Source organism: Zeugodacus cucurbitae, chromosome 2 (assembly GCF_028554725.1).
Source record: "Zeugodacus cucurbitae isolate PBARC_wt_2022May chromosome 2, idZeuCucr1.2, whole genome shotgun sequence".
Lineage (NCBI taxonomy): Eukaryota > Metazoa > Arthropoda > Insecta > Diptera > Tephritidae > Zeugodacus > Zeugodacus cucurbitae.
The window spans coordinates 24,372,677-24,390,791 of NC_071667.1; the positions used below are offsets into that span (position 1 = coordinate 24,372,677).

The 18,115-nt window shown below is 31.6% G+C and overlaps 1 protein-coding gene across 1 annotated transcript in view; it reads left to right on the top strand.

Moving 5' to 3' along the window:
- The window catches only part of Tgfbi_5 (transforming growth factor-beta-induced protein ig-h3), a 27,045-nt gene continuing 8,930 nt past the window's right edge, over positions 1 to 18,115 (top strand). The window contains exons 1-4 of the mRNA XM_011192949.3: positions 1 to 256; positions 416 to 542; positions 11,406 to 11,488; positions 12,043 to 12,193. Coding sequence (XP_011191251.1) covers positions 466 to 542; positions 11,406 to 11,488; positions 12,043 to 12,193 — 311 coding nt within the window. The 5' untranslated portion in view covers positions 1 to 256; positions 416 to 465. The remainder of the gene's footprint in view (positions 257 to 415; positions 543 to 11,405; positions 11,489 to 12,042; positions 12,194 to 18,115) is intronic.

The following is an 18,115-nucleotide window of genomic DNA, read 5'->3' on the forward strand; positions in this document are numbered from 1 at the left end:
GTGTGCTCAGTTAATATTGAACGGTGCTATAGAGAACAACGTGCGAATACAGCAAAACTAACGCTACGAAACTCGTAGTTGACTACGAAACATTGGGATTTTAAAGTGATCTAGAAAAATCATACATACACATTTAATATATTGCAGCAAAAGAAAAACCAAATAGAAACGAAAAACGAACTTTATAGACTTGTTAGCATTTCAAAAGAAACTTACAAACCAGTATTTGGCAAGTAACTCTTGCTTTATAATTACGGTAATTAAACAATTAAGACTGTGTAAAAAGTGCAGAGTGAAGAAAAATTATTTGAAAAAGAGTTTAAAACTGCAGTGACAACTTTGTTGCTATTTAACATACACATATATATTGACACTATCTTGTCATAATTGAGTGATTTTCTTTTCATTATTTTAGTAACTATTTTGGTGAACATTTCACTTTTGGGTGAAAATTGCTAGCAAAAGATGTTGCGCGATAGCTTTTTAGTGTTAACATTGCTCCTAACGATCGGATATCTGCAGGCGGTGCCATACTTCGGCGAGTAAGTAGTTATGTATATACATTTATATGTACATATTTTACAGAGATTTACAAATATCCAAGTTGCACATATCCAACAATTCACTACAATATACATATATCGCCGTATAAACATAACGCTATTGCAATAGTATCTATATATGCAATAAAAATGATTGTGCGCTGCAGCTGTAAGAAATAGATCAAAATTAGTGGTGTTCCTATTGGTATCATATATTTTAAAGATAATAATAAAAAGTTTCTTATTTTTAACACCTATCAAATTTATTAACGAATAGCGGTTTTTGGTTTTAATTTGTATATAAATTTTATTACAATTAGTAAAAACTCAAATTAAACATAATTTTCTAAATATAATTCTCTAGTAAAAATAGTTCACTCATAGACACAAACTCTAAACTTTAACTGAAATATCGAAAAAATTGCGTTGTAGTCCTTACATTGCTGTTAGAATTAGGTTTTGATAACATTACTGTTAAGCGTTGACTCTACAAGCTGTTTCCGGTAAAATTCTCTGGAAATACTTTTCAGAACTTCTTTATAAATATTATAATATTAATTTTCAAGATAATTTAATAGTACAAATTACTATGTATAAAAATTTAACTTTTGATTGTATTTCAATACATTTATTTAAATTTTATATATTTTTTGAGTCTCCTTTGCTCGAAAACTCGTTAAATTATTGGTCACTTTATCGTTCAATAATTACATTTATGTACGTTGTCTAACCCGAAAGTCAATTTATTATGTCGATTAATGTGTTGATGTGCTAATTAAAAGCCTGAAAAATTCACGTAAAAAAATAAAAAAAAAACTTAAGTATAAAATTACACTGTTATGTGTATTTGTTTAATTTATTTGTCAATCATGAAACGCTTTAATATTCATTTTTTCAGTTTCACCGCATATCAATAATTTTTAAGCTCTCTAAACTTTTTAGTAACAAATAAAAAAAAAATACAAGTAAGAATAACCCTAATGCATGAAAAAATATGCGCGCTAGTATGTTTAAAGTGTTTAATAACATTCTCCATCAATTTGCTTGTACATAAACATACAAATCATAATTGAATTTGTTCAATAAATAATCTCACATTTCCAGAAGCCATTATCTACATATGCATACGTACATATATAGACATATTTACATACATCCAAACAAACATAGTATGCATATGAGAAGTAATACTCGTACCAGCAGCACATTTGCACACACTTCATGGTATTATCAGAATATTTTCTTTGATTCAATCTAACTGGAAATTTCTTGATTTATAAAAGTGTGAGTTAATGGAGGGATCATTTCCATTTAAAGTGAAATTACGTCTCTACAGTATAAACATGAGGCAGGGCAATTGAAACAGTTGAACACAGCCGTATGTAGTTTCTAAATTACACGAGTTACACTTTATTTTCGCTAATTCAATAGCTAACGAAACCAATTTCGTAGTTAGTGTAGAGTTTCAATTAGTGTGAATTAAGGTGGGAATCTACAGTTTAAGGATTTATTCACTACAACTGTCAGTCAAACGAATTGCACCCACTGTCGGTGACATAAATAAAAGCAAGAAAATACGCTTAATGAATTCGAAATGCGCCACATATAAATTTTGCGGATCTAACTAACGTAGAATAGAAAAAAAATATAAAACTAAAATATCGATAGAATTGTATATATTTACATATATGTGTATATATATGCATAAATGGATACCAAATTTTATAAGTGTATATAGCACGTTTGTATTGTTTAAAGCAGTCTTCTTTTTTGTTGAAAATATTTCAGCACATTTCTGGTTATAACAGCCGCATTGTCATGAATTTCAAGTACAATTGATTGCTTTGGGCAAAAAAATTAGGGGAAATACGTCAAATTAAATAAATTAATTTGCAAAATCGCATTTTTGCGTATTAAATTTGGCAAATTACAGAATATTTGTAATGAAAATGTTCTCGACATCATAAATAAAAATATTTATTCTAAAAAAATCAAATATTTAATACTTGGGTATGTTCGAACGTGTTTTGTAATTATTTGTGACTACGCGGCAGCATTTCTTAAAAGTATTTGATAATTATTTTTCTTTTTCTATAATAACAATAACTAGGACTAACAACGGTAGTTATAACAACTAAGACTGAAAAATTATAGTTCGCATAGTGCATATTTCGAAAATAATTTGACACATTTGACTCTCCGATGGGTCCGAGACGACATGGGTTCCGATATGTCTAATTGAGAATCTGAAATAAATTAATAATTAATTATTATGGTATATGGTTATCAAAACACAATTGAATAATAAATAAGACGATTTCAAATTTCAACATTGTTCTTTAAGTTAAAAATGTCGATTTTGTGTTACTTATGTATACAGATATATATAGCAGTTTTCCCTTTTGTCCCGCCCAATCCAAGAGCTATGGCTAAATACGGCTAACTAGTTTAAATTATAATTTCACCAAGCGTATATGTATACATTTTAATGTATATGTATAATAAATGAGTATAATGGCAAAATAAAATAAATATAGTAGTATCTTGCAAGCATCGATTTTATTTCAATAAGAAGAACGAATTGACAAACACTTTTGGGTACAAGTGTAAATAATGTGGCAATTACTCATTATAAAGCAATCGTTTTAACACTAAAAAAGTTAATTGTTTCTCAAGCAACTGCATATTTATAAGATGAAATTGGAAGCGTAGGTCTACAAAAGTGTTTCTCGATGGTTCTATATTAATATGTCTGCATATAAAGAGTACATTAACTCTTTATTTTAAATGCAAATGTATATATGATACATACATATGTATGTATGTACGCAGTTCCACATTTTTATTTATTTATTTACTACATATGTATATATATTATATAACGGTTATTATTAATATGAAATAAATACAAGTAAACAAATTTGTATAGAATTAACCTTTCACCACCGCTGTTGCATAAAGCTGTCATAAAATAAAATAATATTAAATAATTATTTAATAAAATTGCTTCAAACACAAAAAATTAATAAGAAACAAATTTCTACAAGGAAAAAAAAATTAAAATGCATATAAATATGTATATACGAACATTTTATAACTAAGTATGCAAATAAAGAGCGCTGTTGGTGCTTCTTTCGTTTTCTTCATTATCTTTGAATGCATGCGCGACTTTCTTCTTTCCACACAACTATGGAGTATGTTTGTGTAACTAAAAAATGAAATTAATTTTTTTTGTGGTTGTTTTTGTTTTTAGTTGTCACACATTTTCTGCATTTGTATAGTTCATTGGCACTTCTTTTATTTAATTTATTTTTATTTATTTTTCCAATTTGTTTATTTTTTTTTGCACATTTCTTGGAAAAGGTGAAATTTGGTTGATTTTGTATTGCTTTATTACAACTGCAAACAAAATCGTATCGAATAAGGTCATAAAATGCAAAGAGGCGCAAAAAATGAAATAAGCTTCTCGCATATCGAGTGTTAATAGTCACTTCTTGTTGCAGTATTAACTATTGTATTAAAGAATTTCCGACCTCGTTCGATTGCAACTTAGTTACGGCTTATTTGAGAATGGCAAAGCGGCAGCAGTTCCGCTGATTTATCAAACTCATTGCAGTTTAACTAAATTGGTTGGGTCTTATGCATTTATTTATCTGTCGAGGTGTATATTCATAAGCACATCATCTACGTGAATATATTCGAATGTACCTATATATGTGTGTGTAAATGTGTGCCAAGAGATCACTTAGTTCGAGGGTACTCACAGCTTACTGTCTGTCTGCGGCTGTTGCCTTCAGCCATGGTAGCGCTTGCGAATCGTGCAAATCTTAGCATTTCGGCGCTTCTTCACTGCTTACAACACGCTTACGGTGAACTTTATTTAAATATGTATTTCCTGAAAACATTGTTTTATTGTTTTAATTTGTATATATATATATCCAGTAATAACTCTGAAAGCGCAAACACACTTTTTAGTGTTGCATTAATGGCTTTTCCTACTCCAAACTAACTGCTAGGGCACGACTTTTACGAAGTGGGGCCAAGCAAGATATTTTAAAGTGGGGCACCGGGTCTCTTCATGTTACTGTTGTTTTTATGTTGTCTCTGTCTGCTATGTTGTCTTTATCTGCGTATTTGCTGAGCAAACAATAAAAATGAACCATACAAGCGAAAACAACAAAAACACTATTTTGTGCACAAACACATACTCGTACTATAAATGTATATGTATATACTAAATATATACAAGTGTGTGTAATTTTCAGGCAGGGCTTAGCATTTATTATTTAGCACTTTTTTAGAATTACTGCAGTACTGCTGTTCCACACGGTTAATTCTAGAAAAATACGAGTACATCCATGTTTTGGCTTCCGCGCCGTGTACGATAAGCAAGAACGGTCTTGGCTAAATTTACGATTTACAGTTTAGAATCGGGCGGATTCAAGGTGTTCTGCCAATGATGGCAAAAATTAACACATTTTCGTATGTATGTATGTATGTATATACAATGATCTTCTTGCCAAAGTGGTGTAATCGCTTTTGTCGATGGCAATGGAAATTTACGGAAGTTTGTTAACACTATAAATTTATAGCTTTTTTACATGTATTTAAATGTGTATGTTCAAACTAAAAATAATTCCACTCAAATGCTAGTATTTGTAATTATATTTTGCATACAAATAAAGTAAAGTTATCGTAAATTGTATGTTTATTGTCGCATTTATGGCTTATGGTCGAGAAGATGCTGGTATGGAGATCCCAAATGTTATATAACGTGTTTCTAACAACCAATAAGATTAGACATACTAGAGTACTATTACCAGGTTAAATATTACAACCAACACAATTTAATGCTGCATCAAACATTTAATATTTTTATAGGTTATGTTTTCCGTTTTAATACGATTTTATATATAATTTCTTTTGGTTTAACAACATAGAATATGTCTCTTCAGCAAAAATGTTCACTAACTAAGTACTATATCATAGTTTTCATGCTGTAATAACCCAAGATTCGACCTGTGATCACAAAATTTATAAGCTACAAACACGGACTTATCAAAGAGTAATTGTATTATAGAAGAATTGCGGAAAAATAGTCTCGCTCAGTTAATGGTAACCAATAGAATCTACTAGGTCGTCCGAAGTGTGATCACAAAATTTATAAGCTAGCTGACGATAGACTGTATCAAAGAGTAGGCTGCTGATTAGACGGGTTGTAGCGACAACTCAGAAATAGTATTTAAACATTAGCTCTAATATAAATAATATTTTAATAAAGTATACTAGAGGGTTTCGTTATCTAATAAGTGATCTGGCAATGTGATACCAGCTGCTTTAAGTTAATCAGTTACATACATATATATATTATATGTAATATTATAATATTGATTTTGTCATCAGCTTTGTTTGGCACACTGTATACATAAACTCCATTTAGCGCATTTTATGTATTTTTTATTTTCGAAAGAATTGCGTGGAAAAAGTGTGCCCAAAACAATTTTATTACGTTTACAAATTTCAACTAACGTGATTTTCATATTAATTGCAAGTAATAAGACAAGTATTTTTTACATACATATTTATGTATAATGCAATGCATATATGCTTAATAATGTTATTATTTATTTACACAAATTATATGCAATTATTGTATTAGTGAGAAAATTATGTGTGTTTAGTTGGATCATTTTAATTTTCAGGTCACACTAATTTTTCGGCTTTCTGGTTTTATATTTTTTAAGTATTTGTTTATATTAATTATATGGGTAATCTATAAATGGAGGGTTTGTTAACCTTATAAATAATACTTTAGTAATTCGAACATGGCAAACACATAGCCAAAAAGCTTACTAGGAAGTATAATACTACAGAGATATGCACATATATATATAAGGACAAATCGTACAGTTTAAAATATTTAGTACGTAGAACAAAACTATATGTTAAACAAGTAAGGAACGGCTATGTTCGGGTGTCACCGAACATTTTATACTCTCGCAATTTATTTATTTAATTTTATTAATATAACAAACAATTTGGCCCACATATTCGTCATATATATGGTATAAAGTCCATTGGAAACCCTAATATTAGGTACATGGGAGTAAGGTGAAGTTATGACCCGATTTCACCCATTTTTGGCACGAAGACATATTATTAGAAGAAAAATATTCACTACAAATTTCTTCAAAATATCTGAGAGACTTGCCTCTATTTTCGGTAAAAAATGATTAGAAGCACTGAGATCCTCATGAACATGAACGATATATGGGCCTTGAAAACATATGGTTCGGTTTCGGCGATTTTTAGAAAGGGGCTGCCACACTATAAATGCAGTATTTATGCAAAGTTGTGTTCCGATATCTTCACTAGTGCTTACTTTAATATTGTAAAGTAAACGATTCAGATCGTCTTCAAAGTTCTGGTATATAGGAAGTAGGAGTGGTTGTGAACCAATATGGCATATTTTCACAACATATCATTGGGTTGCAAGGAAAATATTACAAACCAAATTTCCTTGATAATATTGGTCGAATAGTTTCGGAGATATGGTTTTTGACCCATAAGTGGGCGGAGCCACACCCATTTAAATTTTTCTATAACAATTTGACTGCAGCCCTTCTGTAACATTTAAAGGTTTCTGGCGCTTTTCCTTAGTGAATTAAAACGTTTTAGTAGTTTATACATAACCTTTGTAAAAGAAACGACTCTAGAAATCTTGGTTGATATAGCTTTAGCAGTTTACGAGATATGTACAAAAACATTAGTACTTCCTCAAAAAAATTGCATCCAAATATACCCCTTCCTAGTGCTAACCTATGTACCAAATTTTATTTTTATAACCCATTTATTGCCCATTTTCAATACCAACATCCTCAGGGTGCCAAGGAATATGTGTTCCAAGTTTCATTAAGATATCTCAATTTTACTCAAGTTATCGCTTGCACGCACAGACTGACGGACAGACGGACGGACAGCCATCCACATTTGAACTCCATTCGCCATCCTGATCATTTATATATGTATATATAACCCCATATCTAACTCTTTTATTTCTGGGTGACACAAACAACCGTTATGTGAACAAAAAACTCTCTTTAGCAACTTTGTTGCGAGAGTATGAAAACTTCGGATGGTTTTTTGTGAACAATTAATTTCTGTTGTTTCTTTCACCAATACATAAATTGCTATTATAATTACAATAATATTTTGGTTTTTGCTTCAAACTTCACAAGCATAAATAACATAATTTTTTTGTTAATATTTTTTCCGCTAACAAAAAATGGTAGCCAAAAGTTAATACAGTGCAACGAAGAACAAATTAAAATGCACAGTAACGCACGTGCTTTGACACAGCGTGACTCATAATTTTAATTGTTTCGTGATTTCATGTTGGAATAAGTCTTATGTGTGAATGATGTGCACAATAAAAGAGAATTTGAATTGTAAAAGCCAACCAAAGTGATTTATATGCTAATAACAAATAAATAACATATGTGTAACATACATACATATATGTTTATATAGGATGTATGTATGGCAGTTCTTTCAACTTTGAAAGGAAGTAATATTTAAATAACTGAGCTCATCAAAACTTTTTGTAGTTGCAATTTTTCAAGCATAAATATAAAGTATGTAGAACGAATGTCTTTTAAATGCCAAAATTTAAGCAAGGGTATTAACAAAATTCTAAATACAAATTTACGATTTCATTTCATTTTTAAAACCTTATTAAATACTGTTTCCACTTAAACATTTTGTTTTTTTACGCGACACTTTATGATTTCTCAGTCGTCAAAAAGGAAAGGTTATCAGCTTATTAGAATTTTGATCACATTTTTTTATTGTTTCTAATTCTCTGTAAATGAAGTGCGTCAAATAAGTAACAGCAAAAGTTTGCGCAATGAATAATAACAATAAGTAGTATTGTTTCTATGTCAACCTACGCACAGAAGTGGGTCAAGAAATTTGTTAGGAGTAGAAGGGGTACTTGTAATTAACTATGGAATCGGGATATGACAGAATTTTTATACTCTCGCAACCTGTTGCACAGAGTATCATAGTTTTGTTCACATAACGGTTGTTTGTGTCACCAAGAAATATAAGAGTTAGATATGGGGTTATATATACATAAATGATCAGGATGACGAGTAGATTTGAAATCCGGATGTCTGTCCGTCCGTCTGTCCGTCTGTCCGTGCAAGCGATAACTTGAGTAAAAATTAAGATATCTTAATGAAACTTGGAACACATGTTCCTTGGCACCCTGAGGAGGTTGCTTTCGAAAATGGGCAAAATCGGAAACCGAAAACCTATACAGTGTCATAACTAAGCCATAAATATAGTTATGAAAATGAAATTTGGAACATAGGATCCTATTAGGGAGGGGCACATTTGGATGTAATTTTTTTGGAAAAGTGGGCGTGACCCCGCCCTCAAATAAGTTTTTTTTGTATATAACTCGCAAACCAATAAAGCTATATAAGCCAAACTTTCTGCAGTCGTTTCTTTTAGCCATTTCCTTATACAGTCCAAAAATGAAAGAAATCGGATAATAACCACGCCCACCTCCCATACAAAGGTTAGGTTGAAAATTACGAAAAGTGGGTTAACTCCCTAACGAAAAACGTCAGAAACACCAAATTTTACATAAGAAATGGCAGAAGAAAGCTGCACTGAGATTTTTTTACAAAATGGAAAATGGGCGTGGCGTCGCCCACTTTTGAGTCAAAAACCATATCTCAAGAACTATTCGACCGATTTCAATGAAATTCGGTATATAACACTTTCTTGACACCCTGATGACACGGGTGGAATATGGGCGAAATCGGTTCACAACTACGCCTACTTCCCATATAACCCAATTTTGAATTCCATCTGATTCGTTCACTTTATAATGTATTCATAAGGAACCAATGAAGCTAGCGGAATAAAACTTTACACAAATACTGTATTTGAGCTGTGACATCACTTGTGGAAAAATTGTCAAAATCGGACCATGACTTTTCAAGGCCCCTGATATCAAACATGAAGAACTCAGTGCCTAAGGTTAATTTTTCACCGAAAATATAGGTAAATCCCTCAGATATTTTAATGTAATTCATTCCCTCTGAATTTTTTTCTTATAACAGTTTCTCTCTGTACCTGAAATGGTAAAAATCGGGTCATAACTTCCCCCAGATCCTATATACCTAATTATAAGTAATATTAAATTAAGTGATCGTATAGTCTTCGATACATTGTATCTTGGTGGTGAAAACGAGTGAAATCGGTTTAGGAATTACCTCAGTCCCCATATACTATTTATGATGATTTTCGTTATTCTATTGAACTTTATGCCGAATATATGGGTCGAATTGTGTTGTCTTTATAAAATTACATCAATAAATTGCGAGAGTATAAAATGTTCGGTTACACCCGAACTTAGCCCTTCCTTACTTGTTGACTTTGTTTTTACACATACTAAAATGTTAGTTTTTCAATCGAGTAGATTCCCAAAATAATGCGACACTGTGTACTGATACGAAATTTAGAAACATACTTTTTACGATTCTATAATGTTATTTTTTGTTTTTTGTTTCCTGCCCAAATATTTAAGTCTGAAATTTGTATGCTTTAATGATAATCATATGTCCATAAAAATCACACAATAGTACAATTTTATAGTTGTGGAATATTTGTTTAACACAGTAACACTTAATAGTGAATATTATTGGTTTCTATTGCGATTGATTGTTTCTATTTTTTTGTTTGGAATACAGTTGAACTTCCATAACTCGAACGTCTATAAGTCGGAGTCCTCCATAACTTGAGCTCTTGAGTTGACAATAGAAGTCAAATTTCATACAAATTTCTTTCTGTATTTCGAAAGACTCTCTAATTCCATGTTTTTTTGTGGATTATGGTGATTCGAGTTAGGGAAGTTCAACTGTATTTCATTTTACTCTTTAATAACTTATGTAAATCCATACATTTGTATGTACAAAACTTGCATTTATCGACTTTATTATATCTTTTTGTATAAATTCATTCTTTCTTTCACTTAAAAATTTCGACTGCGGTTTGAATTTAATATGGTAATCACGATTATGTATCTGGAATACAGAATATTCATTAATTTTTTTACTAACAGCACCCTTCAGTTATCTTAAATATTCTGGTCACATAACATGGAACACATACTCATATTTATCACATTAATTTCAATTCATTTTGCACATACAAAAGAGTCTATATATTTTCGTACATTAATAATAAAAAAAAATATATACATATATTTATTGAAAGTGTGTAATTACTCATTTGAACGGTTTGACAACAGATTCCATATAGAAAATTATAAGCAGAGAATTTTAAGATATGTATATACTAATTGAACGGTTTTGTCTTAAAATAAAACAATCGAATTATTGTAGATGAAGGTAATTACTCATATCAAAAACATATGGAATCAAATACTAATTTTTTATCACTCCTGCCTAAAAACACGCTTTCACAAAACATTAAACTAAAATACAAATTTCTTTCTAACAAATACATACATACAAACATACATTAATAATAAAGTATAGTATTTGTAGATGCATACAAGTAACGCCTCAATCAAAAACACATGAAAACATGCATATTTTATTTCAATATTCGTAGTATTGCGCATCTACATCATATCACAACACCGTTACAACACCGCCTTTTACAACCCATACCATTAATACCATTCGCACCATTACCACCCGCACCCGCTGTCGATACACAAGTAGTAGAAATTGTTGAGCCACAAGCGCAAGCGCAAGCAACTGGTGGATATCCAAGACTTTGGCAAAATTTTGCTAATTCATATCCTTTAAATCTGGTTTCTAGTAATTTCGATGAAGAAGCCGAATTTGTGCCGCTCGAAAAACAGGGACGTGCCGGTTCACCGAATGTCAGGGAGAAACCATTTGGTAAGTAATAATTTGATTTTTGATAGAAATATAATTAAATATGTAGATTTGTATACTCAAATTAAATACTATTGCGAAAGCAAATGTTTTCAGTCGCTCATAAAAATATGTTTGGAGTTAAGTTAAGTTAAATTAAGTTATGATAAATTTTTCAAATCGTTATGTTTTTTATTTGAATATAAAATAAGCCATAAAACTATAAAATATTAAAAAAATTAATTTTCAATTTAATTTTAACACAATTTTAATGGGAACATTTAATGAAGTTTTAATGAACTTGGTGATCTTCAAGGGTCTTCTCGATGTTATCTGGTTATACCTCGGTAATCATTGCTAGATATTTCCCTTTTTGGCATAATATTGGCTATTCACAAAAGCCTACCAAAAAGTTTTTGAGTTGTGGAGCTGGATCCAAAGTTCGTCAATATTCTCCTTTTAATTTTTATTTCGTAATGATACTAAAAACAAAAGAGTTTTTAATAGGAAAATTACTATTAAAAGCTATTTTCATCCAAAAATATGTTAATCTAATATAAATTATATTTATTTTACAGAAGTTGATGTTGTGACCAGTGAGATTAATGGCGGTAACCAAGCCCCCGGCGTGTATTTCCAACAATCATTCCCCTTCCTCGGAAATGATTTCTTTAACTCATTCGGCGGTTTTGGTTTTGGAGGCATCCCACAAGAGCACTGGTGGAAGGGGTAAGTGGAGTTTTCTTAAGATTTATTATAGTCAATAGCTTTATAGAATTACTGTAGAAAAAATGTATTACTCATTGCGGTCTTAGATATTATTTCTCTTTAGATCTATGTACGTATTACACACTCACAAGTGATAATTAGTAAATACTTTTACATATAATAAATAACATTGTTAGACAAAATCCTTCACATTGCAATGACGTTTGACCACAAAGCGAAATTCACAGAGAAATTTTATGTTAAACAAATCAGAAATATGAAAGGAAAATATAGTGATAAAATAATAAAATAAACAAAATATAACATAAAGCAACAACAATAACAAAGTAACATTGAATGACGCTCATTGACATCATACCGTGATAATTTCGCCATTTACCAATTGCAAAGTGAAATCGCTCACTGTCAATTTACACATTTCTTCATAACCGACACAGATTGGACATTGCGAAGAGCCGAACTCCCAGTTTATGGGGTTATGGAGTGTCTGAGCATACCTTTATACATGTATGTATGTTTATAGTACATATACATATACTCGTATGTATGAATGTATATAGAATATGGCATAAGTAAGGGTATGAAGGTACTTTTACTCCAGTAAAGATAGTTATAGTTACAAAATACGCTATCCTATCCTCTGACTGTATCTGTACTGTACGTAGCTCCTGACCGTAGCTCCTGACCGTCCGAAGGTATTTTGCTATTATCGAGTACATATTGTACTATATAGATATTTAAGTTATCTATCAATATTATACTGCGCATTACTGTAAATATACAATTGTAATAAAAACTCTTTCGCTGTTTAATCAGAAGATATACCATGAATATACATACATATACTCGTATAGTCATACACGCCATTCCATTCTTTACAGGGTTTGGATTAACTACATTGCTTCCTTCATTTCAATTAATCCTACGTACATGTGTATGTACATCGCACAAATACATCCATAAAGTATGTCATTAAAAACAAGTAAGGAAAGGCTAAGTTCGGGTGTAACCGAACATTTTATACTCTCGCAATTTATTTATTTAACTTTATTTATATTATATAATACACAATTTGACCCACATATTCGTCATATATATTGTATAAAGTCTATTGAAAGTTGGAAACCATAATATTAGGTTAGAAATACCGAGGTCCTCGTGTTCGATATATGGGGCCTTAAAAACCTATGGTCCGATTTCGGCGATTTTTAGAATGGAGCTACCACACTATAAACATAGTATTTGTGCAAAGTTTTGCACCGATATCTTCACTAGTGCTTACTTTATATATTGTAAAGTAAACGATTCAGATCGTGTTCAAAGTTCTGGTATATAGGAAGTAGGCGTGGTTGTGAAGCGATTTTGCGTATTTTCACAACATATCATTGGGATGTAAGGAAACTATTACAAACCAAGTTTCATTGAAATCGGTCAAGTAGTTCCTGAGGTATGGTTTTTGACCCATAAGTGGGCGACGCAACGCCCATTTTCCATTTTGTAAAAAAATCTGAGAATATGTCCCTTCATAGTGCGATCCTTCATACCAAATTTTATTTCCATATCTTTATTTATGGCTTAGTTATGGCACTTTATTTGTTTTCGGTTTTCGCCATTTTGTGGGCGTGGCAGTGGTCCGATTTTGCTCAACCTTCCAATGGTGCCAAGAAATAAGTGTGCCAAGTTTCGTCAAGATATCTTAATTTTTACACAAGTTACAGCTTGCACAGACGGACGGACGGACGGACAGACAGACATTCGGATTTGAACTCCACTCTTCACCCACATCACTTTGGTATATATGTATAACGCTATATCTAACTCGTTTAGTTTTGGGTGTGACAAACAACCGTTATGTGAACAAATCTATAATACTCTCTTTAGCAACTTTGATGCGAGAGTATAAATATATACATATGTATGTACAGTAGCGGACAGTGAAATCCGGACAACTAAAAAATCATAGTTATTTCATATTATTTTAGTCAAATGTTTAAACTTTTTACTTTAAAACAATAATATATGTAGAATAATTGAGTATTACGTGTAAACAAAGTCAGTGTTGTTGATTGCACTTATTCTTCCATTTATTTTAATTCATTTTAGATATTTTATCATTTTGGTAGCTAACAATATAAACAGTGATATCTTTTTTGTTCTTTACCCTAAAGAAATATTTTTTTAGCATTATTTAAAGGGAACATTAATTGATACGAAAACATTATAATTAGTAGTTTGTCGAACCTCCTTTGTTTTTTATAACGGATTTTATCCGCTCTTCCATTAAATTTATCAGATTTTGTAATGTTCCTGCTGCGATACCGTTATACCACACATCTTAGAGAATTCTATGCAATTTTGCTAAAGTTTTTGTGATATCTGAGTCTTCATTATAAACCAAAAGTTCTCAAGCTGATTGAAATCCGGACAATTACCTGAACACTATAAAGTCGAAACCTCGATTTTTGATAAATAATTCTTCACATGAAAGAAAAATGAAAGGACAATTATAAAATTTGTAATTTAAATTACAGCAATAACCTCTAGATGTACAAAAAAATTCATACTTACAATTTTGGCACGCTGTCATGGCGCAGAGTCATCCTGAAAAATAAGGACATCCGCTTATGAAAAATGGTCCTCTATTGAGGGTATTAAATTCGTCTCAAGTATCTCTTGGTACTTAAACCAGATGACGGTTCCATCTATTAGGACTAGTTGTGGAAGGCTATGCTAAAAAAAGCATCCCCAGACCATTCGGCTGCCTCCCTGCTTAACGATTCATTGAAGACATTCGTCCTTGAACCAGTCACAAGTTCTCCGCCTTACGTACGACATGCCGTCGCTACAAGAAGGGTTAAATTTTGATTCATCCGAGAAGATAACATTTCGCCAATGAAAATGACTCCAATTTTCATGATCTTTTGCCCATCGTATACGGTTTTGATGCATGTTTGAGGTCCAAAGTCGTTTATTGGCGGACCGAAGAGCGTTCAAATTAACATCTTGAAGCCTTCAACGATCGGTTCTTGCGCAAATTTCTGTACCGACATCTTGAAATAACTTCACTTTAACATCCTCAGCAGTTTTGAAGCGATTCCTCAAACAAATACGTCCCATCACTCGATTTTCCTTTGAATTTGTCTTCATCTTTGCTCCAGAGCCAGTTTTTTTTCTTAAGAGACCTGGTTCTATCGATTTTTTTAAGGAATTCTCCGACAGAGGACTTGCTGAAGCCAACTCTATCACTTATTTCACGAATTGCCAGTTTTTATTTTTCCAAAATCATTTCGGAAATTTTTTTTGAAATTCGGCATATTTAATTTTTAGCGAAGCACAAGCACAAAATAAATTATTAAACTCTTAAAAAATAAACTAAAAGTTGCTTTAAAACGTGTACCGAACACGTATTTATGTGAAAGAATAAGCCTTTCGGCAAAAAAATATACTATTTGGTCACAATCGCCCGTTAAATACAAATAAAATGGTTGTCCGGATTTCACTGTCCGCTACTGTATATTATATTCGTATTGCGCTTTTACAGTTAAACTATGACTATACTTTGTCGAGTTTTTTTCTAAGGTGTGTAGTCATTGAAGTACAGCCTCCCCTTTCTATTTTACAGTCTCCCATTTAAGTTTGTCAAAACTATGAACACGCATATATATTTGCACCTAGTAATTCATACATACATGTACGTACATATACATATGTATCTATGAATATCTGTGTTTGCGTGTGTTGGTTGTGCCAAATAGTTCACTTTAGCAAACAATGAATTTACTGTTATGTGCAAAGCGCGTCTCCAATCTGTATGCATTAGTACTTAGAAATATAGTATTTGTTTGTATATGTATATGGTGTTGACGCACCAATTTGCGCTTAGCCGGCAACTTTCGCGCTAATTCGTGAAATTTCTACTAATAAATGGGGACTAATGTGCCGCTGTAATGTTGCCGTTTTGGAAAACAATGTGGGGAGCTTTCATGGCTACATACATATGATATGTATCCATATTTATAGCCATTTGAATGCATTTGGTGTACACGTCTATTTACATTTACATATGTATGTATGTATGTGTTTATGTGCCCCTATAACTATATTCATCAATTATTATTGCACTTTGCCCGCAGCTGCTGCATGCATATCTCGTTTAGTTACATCTACAACAAAAAATCAATTAAATGTGAGCGATTAGCTGCACACATGCATGTCTGTTGTACATACACATGCCTATATACATATATGTCTAGGTATATACGTATATACATATAAATTGTCTTTTTGTTGGCATTTTAATAACAACAAATAAAAGAAAACATAACAACCTGACCGGCCGGCAAATTGGCACAGTGCTTAATAGTATAAATAAATATGGATATAACTACATACATACACACATACTCGTACATGAATGCATATAATATTTCATATAAATAAATAGACATGTGGATCCAAACATATTTTATTGCACATTTTTGCTTCTGTACAATATTGTTCGCGGCGTAAGCAACTTTTGAATCGTAAGCTATACATACATATGTATGTAGTATGTAAATGCCTTTTATCATTCATACAAATCAAATACGCTTAGATATTTACATATATACATATCTACACATATACTATCTTCATATTCAATAAATACATATATATATATTTACGTAATTAGTAAACGTAATTACGATTTTTTCATCTAGAGACAGATTGAATATTTATGCATGCAAAATGGTGCTTCTGTATACAACAACAACAATAAAACATAAACTAATGGAAAACTTTCGCTTAATTTATCAAAGAGAAGAAATTGCAACTAATAAATATGAAATAAAAACAAGTAAGGAAGGGCTAAGTTCGTGTGTAACCGAACATTTTATACTCTCGCAATTTATTGATGTAATTTTATAAAGACAACACAATTCGACCCATATATTCGGCATAAAGTTCAATAGAATAACGAAAATCATCATAAATAGTATATGGGGACTGAGGTAATTCCTAAACCGATTTCACTCGTTTTCACCACCAAGATACAATGTATCGAAGACTATACGATCACTTAATTTAATATTACTTATAATTAGGTATATAGGATCTGGGGGAAGTTATGACCCGATTTTTACCATTTCAGGTACAGAGAGAAACTGTTATAAGAAAAAAATTCAGAGGGAATGAATTACATTAAAATATCTGAGGAATTTATCTATATTTTCGGTGAAAAATTAACCTTAGGCACTGAGTTCTTCATGTTTGATATCAGGGGCCTTGAAAAGTCATGGTCCGATTTTGACAATTTTTCCACAAGTGATGTCACAGCTCAAATACAGTATTTGTGTAAAGTTTTATTCCGCTAGCTTCATTGGTTCCTTATGAATACATTATAAAGTGAACGAATCAGATGGAATTCAAAATTGGGTTATATGGGAAGTAGACGTAGTTGTGAACCGATTTCGCCCATATTCCACCCGTGTCATCAGGGTGTCAAGAAAGTGTTATATACCGAATTTCATTGAAATCGGTCGAATAGTTCTTGAGATATGGTTTTTGACCCATAAGTGGGCGACGCCACGACCATTTTCCATTTTGTAAAAAAATCTCAGTGCAGCTTTCTTCTGCCATTTCTTATGTAAAATTTGGTGTTTCTGACGTTTTTCGTTAGGGAGTTAACCCACTTTTCGTAATTTTCAACCTAACCTTTGTATGGGAGGTGGGCGTGGTTATTATCCGATTTCTTTCATTTTTGGACTGTATAAGGAAATGGCTAAAAGAAACGACTGCAGAAAGTTTGGCTTATATAGCTTTATTGGTTTGCGAGTTATATATAAAAAAACTTATTTGAGGGCGGGGTCACGCCCACTTTTCCAAAAAAATTACATCCAAATGTGCCCCTCCCTAATGGGATCCTATGTTCCAAATTTCATT